This window comes from Poecilia reticulata, linkage group LG3 (assembly GCF_000633615.1).
Source record: "Poecilia reticulata strain Guanapo linkage group LG3, Guppy_female_1.0+MT, whole genome shotgun sequence".
Taxonomy (NCBI): Eukaryota; Metazoa; Chordata; class Actinopteri; order Cyprinodontiformes; family Poeciliidae; genus Poecilia; species Poecilia reticulata.
Window position 1 is genome coordinate 7,852,742 of NC_024333.1, and position 12,245 is coordinate 7,864,986.

At 41.1% G+C, this 12,245-nt stretch overlaps 1 protein-coding gene across 1 annotated transcript in view; it reads right to left on the minus strand.

The window, feature by feature from the left end:
* gramd2aa (GRAM domain containing 2Aa) overlaps window positions 1–11,946 on the minus strand; it is a 33,680-nt gene extending 21,734 nt beyond the window's left edge. The window contains exons 1-2 of the mRNA XM_008404681.2: window positions 11,678–11,946; window positions 2,780–2,884 (exon numbers count right to left, since the gene is read on the minus strand). Of these exons, the coding sequence (XP_008402903.1) occupies window positions 2,780–2,884; window positions 11,678–11,817 (245 nt within the window). The 5' untranslated portion in view covers window positions 11,818–11,946. The remainder of the gene's footprint in view (window positions 1–2,779; window positions 2,885–11,677) is intronic.
* Between the last annotated feature and the right edge of the window lie 299 nt (window positions 11,947–12,245).

Sequence of the window (12,245 nt, forward strand, 5' to 3'; positions counted from 1 at the left end):
TGGAGAGGAGAGAGTGATTATTAAAAACCACCGGCGGCCCCGCGGGGACCAACCGGCTCTCTCCACTCCATCTGTCTCTTTCTTTCTATCGCGAGATCCAGCTTTTCATCAGCGGCCAGTACAGGTGACTGAACGCTGACGGTGCGGAGCTGTAGGAGTTTTTGTTCCAGCAGAAAGGAGGTCATGATGCAGATATGCAAAGAAATAAAAAAAATAATAAAATAAATAGTAAAATAAGAACGCCCAACATCCTTTGAGGATAGTGAATTTACACTATAAATTTAATCCCATAGATATGATACTAGGCTCACACAACAGCTCTCTTTAATCTCTCATGTTTTCTTCTTCTCCAAAGCAGAAGGTTTTGAAAATAGAAGCTAAAACGCGACTCAGCAGTCGTTCCCCGGAGAACAAAGCGACGTGTTGCGTGCTGCACGTGCGTTTGCGTGCACACGCGTGCGCCTTTCGTCCAAGGATCACTGTGCCCTTGGCTGCGAGGCAGAATGGTGAAGCTAATTACAAGCTCAAAGAATCCCAAATTAAATCCAAAATTAGAAAGTGAACACCTCCCACTGGTGGCCGGAGCAGTTGGCTGTAAACGTTGAAGTTTTGAACGCCGGGCCTTTAGAGGATATGTCTTTAGAGTCTGGATTGAAACTCAAGGTTTTGAAGTTTGTTACTCAGTAGTTAAAAGAAAACACAAAAAACACTATTAATCATACTTATCTCTAGTTTTGGTATGAAAGAATCCCAAAATGAATGTCTCTAGTTTCATACTGAAACTGAAAATAAGAGAAAGTCTCTGGGATTATTAATAATTGTTTTGGTGCGAGTTCCTGACTGTAACTGTAAATGCAGCAGTATGATGGTGCTTTACAAGTTTATCCAGGTCATTAGAATATACTCAGATTAAAGTACTATTGCAAGTGAATGTTTCGTTTTGTTTTGTGTTTTTTTTTGTGAGTTATGATCTTTTCCTTTGCAGGCCGGCTTGTGGGAATATTTGCTGTGTAATCTTTTTAAAACCCCTGTTCTTTAAAATCAGGTCATCTGCCTGGAGCCCATGAATATCTACAGAAACTCGCAGCAGCTCGGCCAGAGTTCATAACAAAGAATAAAATATCTTTAAAAAGAAACAGTAGTGGTTCCTAAAACATATCTTCTTTCTCCTTGGACTTACAGGTTGGTACCCAGAACTAGAAAGATTACATCTCCAGAAATCACTTTTTTTATTTTTTATTTTATTTTATAGAATCCATTACTAAATCATCAACATATTTTTAAGGATCTGTGTTTTGTGGCGGCTTGTAAAAACCGGTCAGAACATTCTAGAACCTCAAGCACACTTTCAGGAATCTGGATAAAGTTCTCGGCAAGTATGAAAACAGATGAATCAGGTCCCATGTTATTTTTTTAAACAATGTAGCTGAGGTATTTTCTTGGTGACTGTATAATTATTTTTTTTTAAAAACGTCACTAATTTTGACTTTACTTTAACGCGTTGGTCGAAAAGAGAAACAAAATAGTACACTGTTGTACTATTTTGTTTCTCTTTTCGACCAACCTCCTGCAAAGATGTTAAGCTCCACCCTTACAAGTTGTCCCATAATACAGATAGATGTCGACACTTTCAGTTTATCCATGTGATCCAGTTTACAAACCCGAAAGCTCCAGAATGCGACCCATAACTTCCAGGAAGCACCCTGAAAATGATAGACAGTAATCTCATAAGTCTGGAAAGTCCTAGGGTACAAGTCACCTTGTCATAGTTAGTTCTGAGAATGTTACAAAGCTAACTGTAATATGTAACTTTCATAAAAATGTTTCATTTTTTTAGCACATTTGTTAAAAATGTCACTATATCCTGACAACAGAGAAACAAGCTAATGTTACAGGAAAACTGTCCATTTCTCCAGTTCTGGGCCTGAGGAGCTGATGACAAGTCACCTCATAATATATCGCCCAATCAGTTCCATGTAATTTATGGGAAAAACCCCCATCTCTAAGCCCCTGAAAGTCACAGTTAACAAGTGGCTTTGTGTACAGTCCAGTGCCTGTGGATCGATAGAAGAGTAAACTCTGAAAAGAAATCTGCAAATTTCAGAAAATATTCTGTAAGCTCTGGGAACGTTTGACTCGTATCGTGTACGGCTACCAACGTTAAAAAAAATAAAAAAAAAACACAGCAGGTCGGTTTCTGTGTAATGCCACAAACTTCTACTCAAAACATAGAAGAAATGAGAGCGGCGCTCTGCTCACCGAGTCCTACAAGATCAGACCTGACGTGTGCACGGAGTGTTAAACTCCCTCTCATTCACAGAGTTTACCAACACACTGCGCTTCAGAGCCAAACCTCATCCCAGAACAGATTCCAGATTAATCTGCTCCCGCCTCCAATCCTCCTTACGTAACAGACAAACATTTTGTTTGTCGGCCTGTTGCAAAACGTCGCGACAGATTAAGACACTTTATATTTCTGTCATTATAACTTATTGTTATCAAAGCAGAGTGTCTTTTGCGAGGACCTCGAAGGGGAACATAAACAGACTCCCTGTAAATTTCTGTGTGAGAACGTGTGTGTGAGCTTGACCATTGTTTCACATCAAATACAGAACAAAATGAGGCTGTGAAAATAAATCTCGCAGGGCTGGAACCCACGATCATCCCACAGGATGCAGATGGTTTGTGTAGGGAGAGAGAGGGGGAAAAAAAACAAAACAAAAAAAACCCAAAAACATGTCAAAGCAGTGAAAGTTGCAAAGAGCTGCGTGACATTTGCCTGAAGTGGCCGTGTGTGTCTTCGTCTTTGGAGGGGTCCAGGTCGTGTGTGGAGAGGAGGCCTGTTACTTCGCCCTGCTCCTGCTGCTCGGTCATGCTCCTGGCCCTGGACACACAAACACACACACAACTCAGCGTTAACAGCAGGCACGTCTCCCCTGCTCGATCCCCACGTTTGGCTTCAAACAGAGAGAGACAGAGAGAGAGAGAGAGAGAGAGAGAGAGAGAGAGAGAGAGAGAGAGAGAGAGAGAGAGAGAGAGAGAGAAAGAGAGAAAGAGAGACAGAGAGAGAGAGAGAGAAAGAGAGAAAGAGAGACAGAGAGAGAGAGAGATTCCCCGAACGGTTTCTGGGTCAAAACAAGCGGACTCTGTCTTATCGCAGTGATGCAATGTTTCCAGTTGGATTCGGCTTGTTTGTAGTACATTTAAAAAAAAAAAAAGGAGAGAAGAAAAATGCCCACTTGGCAGAATAAAATTGTGTTCTGGTGCTTTTGGTAAATAGGTCAGTGTGTACTTGCACCCAGATGTCTCATGCAGAAAAAGTAGAGCACCTTAGTTGGAGACTGTGCAGATGGCTGACCTGATGTGCCACCCCTTCCTCCCCCCTCTGGCGCCTGAAAAACACATGCTTTAGACGTCTCCAAGTGCAACCTCAGCGTGTTACAAAAGCGGGAGAACATAACGGTAACGCAAGAAGAATCTCCAATGGTAGTGTGTTTTTTATTTAAAATTATTTTAAAGTTAAAGTTACCCATGAGTCGGTTGCTAATAATCAACTGAATCTAAAAGGAGGAGGTTTGAAATAAAAGCAGTTTTTTTTTCCAGCTTTGTGTTCGGTGTGACGGACTTTGTTGCTCAGGTCAGTTCAAGGCCTCGCTGACGCTGGTTTGCGCAACGGTTCAAAACAGACGCCAGGAACCGGTTTTGTCTCCAAGTCTCCGTCCTCTGCGAGGTCGTCGAGGATTCTTATGGCCAGCGTCCTCAAGTGGACACCTGCTGGCGCTGCCGCCTGGCCGCCGCACTTCTACAGAAACGTTTTAGCTCTACCGTCAGCCATCAGTAACTTGATCTTCGATAGTTCAACACGACAGGGAAGATTTAAATGTGAAAGCACTTTAATTTGAGGTTGTCTCTTTTAGGAAAATATTTTCCACTTACGTTGGACGATGGTTCCTAGCAAAAATTTAGATATGTAAACTTTTCCCACAGTTTTTCACATTAAAAGCAGAAACCTCAGGGTATTTTACTAAAATGTTATGTGACAGTCCAACACAATGCAACGTGTACTTATGAAGTGGTACAAAATACATTTTATTAGTATTATTATTTATTTTTTATATTTTTTATAAAAACAAACCTCTGAAAAGTGTGGTGTGCATACGTCCTCCCAACTAAGTAAACTCCCAGCATCTAATTAGGAAATGGAGCTGATGTGTGTAATATTTAATCACAATATCAATACAGATGCTTTATGAAGGTCTATGATATGGGTTAGAGAACATCAGTAAACAAACAGCATCACTTTTTTTCCCCCAAGGATAAAATTGCGTCAAAGTTTAAATCAGAGTTGGCTTATAAAACAGTACCTCTGGTTCAGAAACGTCGCACAGAGCTCTCTTTAAACCTACAACTTATAATAAAGAGGAGCAAAAACTCAAAGACTGAGAAAAGCTTTTATCAGAGAAGCAGCCAAGAGGCTTTCAGTAACTTTGGAGGAGCTGCAGAGATTCATAGCTCATGTGGGAGAATCAGCTGCTAGTTGTGAACTCCATAGATTTAGCTTTTTTGGAAGATTGGCAAAAAGAGGTTAGATGTTGGGAAAATAAGCAATAATAATAAAACTGGGATGGTTTGGATGGAGATGTGTTGGTGTGTTATAATGGCCCAGTCCAAGCTTAGACCTGAGCCTAATTGAGAAATTGTGCTAAGGTCTGGATTTGATGTTCACTGTTTCTCTCCATCCAGTCTGAAAGGCCTTGAGAAATTAAGAGGAATAGACAAAGATGTCATCTTTACATGTTCAAAAAGTGACTTTAAAAAGTGCTGAATGCAAATGCATGCCACACTTTTTAGATCTTTATTCGTCGAAAAACATACATTTTGTTTTGACTTTCACAATTAAGCACTACTTTGTGTTGAACTACTACCCATGTAAAAATATTATATTTGTGATGCGACAGGATGTGTTTACCTGAAATAAATGTATATAATTTCATACATGTAGAGAACTGCTGACTATCCTGACAACGTCATCATATGAAAAACCCGTCATCAGTATATAATTACATAACAAGCTGACAACTTGACAACCATGCTGTAATTTTTATGAACAAACCAAAAAACATGGCTATTACGCCAATGAAGTTACTACAAAACTCTTAAAACCGATACATTTACTTGCTAACATCACTGATTGCTGATTTAAATGCTGTTTTTATTTTTTATTTTTTTCCAAGGTGTGTAGCATGTCATTTTGGAAAATCATTTCGTCTCATCATCAGACCACAGAACGCTCCTCTCGGAGTCTCCCGCATGTCTTTAGATAAACTCCAGGCAAGATTAAGATTAAATCTAAGCTTTTTGTTGCCACTCCACCATTAACTCTGATCGCTGAAGGACCCGGCGAACTCTCTGCAGCGTTAAGCTCCTTCCCCGTGGCTGCAGGTGTCTCAACACCCTTCCTCTCCAGTCCTCTTCCTGCCAAATCACTCAGAGAGCTCCTGGCAGATTTAGATAAGAACTACACTCCTCTAACCTGTTAATTACGGATTCAACCAAACTGCATGTGACGTCCAATGTGCTGAAGTTTTTTTTTGACTGCATCTTCAATCAACCGACACGCACACCGGTTCCACTCAGGCGATCCTCGTTTCTCTAACCATGACACCGGCAACATCAAAACGTCTAAACTTAAAACTTATCGAATGGATCAATCAGAACCACTACAATCAGTTGACATATCAGAAAGAGTGTGGATGTACTTCCTTAACATTGCATGCTCTGAACATTAAATTTAGCGCTCAGATTTGCTGCATATTGACGTTTTTAAGGGTCCTGCTCCATGGTCATCACTGTGGTTTTTCTGAAGCCCATTATTTCCTTCACATCCCTGTTTTTTTCTGCCTTTCTAACATGGATGCAAACACGTCGCCTCTGTGCCGTCCTCTGGGGGCAGCGGGGAAGTCGCTACCACCTGCTCCTGTGTAATTACAGGTGCTGATGGAAACAGGCAACCAGCGTGGAGTTTCCAGAGTATTATCTCTAATTGGCCAGAAGCTTTACGTCAGCCGCTGACCTGTTCAAACAACAATGGCTTTCTGATGCTTGGAAGTAGAGCTGACTGCTTATGTGGGATCGAGGAGGATTAAATGGGACATAAAAAAAAAAAAAAGAAGCTTTTTGTAATAGATAAGGCTGGGAACTGCAGGGTCATTCCACTTTTAATCTAAGTTTAAAGGATTCAGGGCTTGACTTGAAGGTAAAGTGGGGACTTAAAATTTGCTGTTTGGTTAAAAAGATGTCCTGATATCAACTCTTTACCACACAAATGAGATGCTTTTTAATGCTGAACTGTATTGGTCATGGTCGGACTTAAACAAGGACTTACACTGGGGCAGTAGCCTGGGGCAAGGAGGTTTTGAAGGTGGCAGTGTGGTGGGGTGAGGGGGGATAAAATCTGGTTTTCTATGCATCGAAATGTAGTAATGGCGTCAGATAGCAAACGTCAAAACTTGATTGTCTCAGCGTGGCACCTGGAAAACATAAGGTCACGTGAACCGCTCCCAACAAGTTCTGCACCAAAGGGAAATGTGACTGACTGTGCAGCACTGAAAGGGAATGCTCTGAAACACGACAAACATGAGGAGCCACATTTTACCTGGAGGTGGAACTGAAGCAGCTGATCTCATCAGGCTCATGCGACATCACCTGAAGTCCAGGCATAGTTAAAGATCTGTACGTGTTCTTTTTTAACTAATGGAGGCTGTTCAAGAAACAAAACTGCACACATTTTAAAAACCACAACAAAGACATATCCTCAGGGAGCCAGACTTTTGTATCCTCTCTTAAAGTGGATTCATAAGTCTGGAGGTGTTTTTCTCTGGGCTTTGACTAATTTGTATTCCAGTCTTTGTTTCCTACAATGTGTGTTTGAAATTTAAGAGACCAGACAAGTGCACGGATAAATCAATGTGTTGGGCCTAAAAAAAACCCCCCAACTAAACAAAACAAAAAGTCCTGCACAGTGTCAGTGTCTTCAGTTGCCAAGTTGTCAGGACACAGAGACATTTAAATCAACATTTATCTGGGGAAAGTAAGACTTAGCTTGATTAAGACACAAACAAACTCTGTGATCATCAGTAACTTCCAATTAATTTGGAACGTTTTCTCATGCAAAGTCTCCAGCTCATATTGAAAAGAGCAGGGCAAATTAAAGGAAATGTGCAGAGAGAGCACTGAACATGCTCAACGCCGAGATGAAAAGAGAAGTGAGCTCAAGCAAGTTACCTCTTAGGAATTCTTGCAAACGCGTCTAGAGACAAGAAAAACCCAAGACCGGCGAAATGAACCGCCACAAAGGCAGCCTTTGATGATGTTCTCCAATGAGCTCCTTAAACATGAGTTGAAACAATAACTAATAAACACATAAACAGCAGCAGCATCCACACATGCAAAAGTTTTCATGCAGCATCAAATTACAACAATAAACTTAAACGCTGTTGATTTTCTGCAGTCGACCAAACCAAAGTAGCGAATAACCGCTGAAGGAGGAAGGATGTACGGTTTTAAAAGTGTTTCAATTCGACTAAGCCTCGTTTACTCTGACGCCATCCAATGATGCTCCAGAAACAAACAACTGCAAACGTTCCCACCTAAATTGACAGGCTGAGCAATTTTGTCTTTCCCTCCACACCCCCAACTTTTACGGCAAGAGGAGACTTCTCAAGGTTGATGGGGGAGACATGGCGATACTGAAAGCACAACGGTTAGCGAATGACTTGAGACCGGTGTGGATGTTCACCTACACAGGTAGAGCTGCAATGCCTCAGGGAGCAGACCAGAAAAAACCCAGACACGTCCCACGTCCCTGTGATCTGACCGTCCGTGTCCTTCTTTGTCTCTTGGGAGAAACATTTTGCGTTGTCACAAGACATCCTCCAATCCAATAAACTGTAATCTCGTTAGAGGCTGTTAGTCAGTGAGAGGGTTGAAGCACGCGTTCTGCCCCCATTTCCCTGCAGTCCTTCAGCAGCCACGTCGTTGTTGTTTTATGCAAAACGACCAAAGGTTCCACCAAAAACTTCTTTTTTTTTATATGTAAAAAAAAGAACAGTCTGTCCTTGATTATAATCAGTTACAGGTGTTGTGTCACCATCCTATTTCCACACCAGCAGTAACTGACACTATCGGTTTACAGTGCCATCCTGTCGTTTCTCTGCAGTTTAATCCGACGTATTTACATAGAAACAAATTGCAGCTACGCCAGCGCAGCCGACCTTTGCTGTCAGACGATGTCAGACAGGTAATTGTTATTGCAGGGGGGAATGTTTGTTATGACGAGCTTGCAGTGGGTTTCTCGGACTTAGACAAACAATGGCATGATTACAAAACAAACGAAACCAAAATAAATGCAACGCAGGAAATGAATATCTGCCACTTTTGCAACTCAGGTAAAAAAATACCCTGGATCTCTTGGTAACATTATTCTCTTTTAGTTTTTTTTCCCCTCCCCTTGTGCGTCCTGTATATCTATGTATTTTCTCTTTTCCTTATTGCAGTGCATCGTCTTTATTTGTTCTTGTATTTTACAGGCAGAAAGCCCATCAAAGTGCAAAAGAGGTCCAGCCTTTGGACTCTGACATCTGCACTGCTTGAGGCCTCCTGAAATAACCTCCCCATTGTGCAAGCGCCTCAAAACAACCTTTGATGAGAGAGGTGTGTTAAAGTCTGCACAAAGCTCCAAGTGTTAACCTTTCTGAAGATTAACGGGAGCACAATAAGTACTGTTTATAGCTTGCTGGGATTTAAGGATAAACAGAAGTTACAAAAATAACAGTTTAGGGAAAATAGAGACATCTTTTTGCTTAATAAGGTGTTATGCTGTAAGGTATAAGTTCCCAAGACAGAAAGTAGAATATATTTCTTATTTAAATATCATAAGCATTTTCTTTTAATGAAAAATCAATATAGATATTTTTTTTAAATTCCAAAGCAAATCCCAATAGTGTTGTGAGGTTTTGTATTTCACTCCTGAACTTTATCTACATTTTCTATGGCGAGTTTTTCCAGAACAAGTCTTTGAGTTTATATAATAATAATAGAACCGTTGAAGGTTGGCAAAATTACGCTAAAAACCGGAAAAAAGCGTTTTCCTTCAAAATAAAATGCATAAACTAACCTTATAAATGCATACTATATGCAATCATATAGGAATATAATATTGCAATAGTGATTACGTAATAATTCAGTCCAAAGAAAAACATTTCAGCATTTTTTTTCTACACTAACACAAATTGAGAGGCGCCAATTTTTATTTTGAAATCCTCACCGGAAGTTCGTACCGTACTCGTACTAGCTCGACTTGATTAAAAGTCTTTTACCTGTAGCTCTCTATGTGCGGCGACTCTTTCCGCTGTGTTGCCACCTTGAAGCCCCGCGCAGCTCTTCAGGTCTCGGTTGCATTTCCAGATATCATTTAATAAGTTTTATCCGCGGGGGAAAAAAAAAGCCTCCCAAACCGTAGCTCCCTTACCGTAAATAAAGAACCAGCAGTAAGATGAGCGAGCCCTGCTGAGCTGCGTCGCTCTCACAAGTGTGTCCGTCTGTGGAGGTGGGTTGAGCTTACTTACCTATCAGCCCAGTGTGGGCTGGGGATTAAACTGAGGCTATTTTTTACCCCACCGACGCCCAGCGAAAACAGAGAACCTGCATTATTATTATTATTATTATTTGTAACTAAAATGCTAAGTGAAAATATTATCTCCGCGGAAATAAATAGCTAAACTTTATGTATTTTTTTTTATATACGGAGTGTTCATATTTACAGCCATGGTTGTAAAACGAGCTGTAGTTTAACTTAAAAAAAAATGCACATCTTTAATCTCTTTAATGTTTTTCACATACCATATTATATACCGTGAGTAAAGTAAGTAATGAGCAGGGTTTTCTCAGCAGTTATACCATGTGTATCTATTGAACTGGAATACAAGGAGTAAGTATTGAACAACTGAAGAAAATGCTAAGAAAGCCAAGAAATCATCTGAAATATGTAAATATTTAGAAAACATCAATATCAATATGAAGCTGATTTAATAGCTATAAGAAGTTTTCTGAGTGCTCTTATTAAGGATTGCACAGAGTGGTATAAGGTAAAATACCTTCATAAAAACCGATTGAAGCTACACTTCTAAACTTGTGAATTTGATAATGAGTACTAATGGAGTCATAATTCAGAAAAAGAATATTATCTTTTATTCTCATATATTGCACACACTGCGCAAAGACTCCACTGCTATACAAAAGGCATTTCGCTCAGCTGGACCAGGAGTAAAAATTTCTCTCAGGCTTGCAAAGGTTGCTGACCCCTGGCTTACGGATTAAACTAAACTAAAAACAGACGAGGAGTGGCACAGTTAAAGCACGAACGACTTCATCTAATATTTTGGTACAATCATGAATCATTGGAATTTTATGAGGGAATAGATACATGTTAAAGATTATTGTGACAAAACTTGAAATATTATTCAAAAGTTAGTCATTTTGTAACTGATCCCCTGCAGCCTGGAAGGAGAATCATTTTCCTCCTGATAGCAGCACAGTGCAAACCACAGGAATCTATGACTTCACCTCTGTGAGGGCCTACTTAAAGCTCAACAAAGCCAACGTTAGAGCAACAAATGCTGCCATGATAATTATGTCTTTTTGTCATAGTCATTTCCACAAAGCAGTGTCATAGCGCATTATGCAAGTGTTAACGGATGCGTGACTCTGCAACACTGCTAATGAAACCTGTAAAGTTTTGAGCGGCCATATTGCAAATAAACTATTGCACAACCTGCAATAGTTTTATGAATTATACAGAAAGAACTTCAGGCCCTGATGACCCTGAAAAGACAAACAGGAAACGGAAAAACAACCGATTCCTGATTTTCAGCCCCGAAACTGGTGCGACCGAAACCTGTGAGTTCTGAATTTGTTTTTACTCGAGTCGTCCTCTGGGTCTGATGACATTCCCTCGCTGTTTTTGACTGAAAGGTTCTCGACTGGTAATGATGCCTTCCCTCCAGATGCCTCCACTTATACTCATTGTGTGTTTGCACATGTGCTAAAGTTGCATCCCACTAGCATTACTCCTAATGGGTTAGCATAAAACCGGCTCTGTCGATGTTATAACAAAGGATTAATAATAAAATGCCCTGGACAAAAATGATCAAAATTTTATATAAAAAAAAAACAAAAAAAAAAAACACATCTCACATATCAGAGCTCACTGCAGTTCCTCTTAGTCTTTAGATGTGCAACTACTCTGTACCGATGGACGTTTGAACTGCAGGGATAATAGAAGTCATGTGAGGAAACAGTCAAAGAAACTGTGACACACTCACGTGACAGACTGATATCCTCTCAGTGCGTTCCTGTTTTAGTGCTTTGATTCTGCTCATATCTCACTGTTTTTCTATCTCTAAAGCTTCTCAGTCACGACTCCCAGAAAAAAAAAAGAAAATGCAGAAACCACCTACTTTTAGACCTGTATTTTCATTTTACACCAATTTAAAAAGATTTCCATCTAATTTACTTATAAAAACAAAAACAAATCTATGCCACAGTGTGAGCACCAGCGGCGTGCTGCTTTGGTTCAGTTTTACGCCCGATGTGGACTTCCTGTGTTGCGTTCACTGACCTGGCTCTGCAGGCTGCTATCCTCTGACTGCAGTTACCATAAGGATGGCTGTAGTGGGGGAGCTGGTAGTATCTGTCCTGGCCCCGGGCCTCGTCGGCAGGCAGAGCCTTAGGGCTGGCCGCGTAGATAGTGCATCCCATGAACACCTCTTGGAAGTCGCCCTCGGTGTCCAACGAGCAGCTGGCGGGCGCCGGTGTCCTCCAGGTATCCTTCCTGTGAGCGGCCTGTCCTGTCCTGATGCCAGCCAGCTGCTCTGTGGTGGAAAAGCCATTGGCTCAGCACATTGGTATCTTTAGGCCCTCCTCCTCCTCCTCCTCTTCCTCCACCCTCCCTTCCGCCGAGGCCAGAGCGGGAAGGATAATCAGATTCCCCCCCCCATTTACACTCAACAAAATCATCCCCGGCGTAATCGCTCTCCGTCACCGATGTTGCATTATACTAATGCACGGAGTCAAGTCACTTCAGGGGCATTGGGGGCAGTTAAAAATACCCCAAGCTGCCTCATGCCAGTGAACGCCACATCAAACCCAGATAGGGCCGTGATAGAGAGGGAGCTGCAGACAGCTGG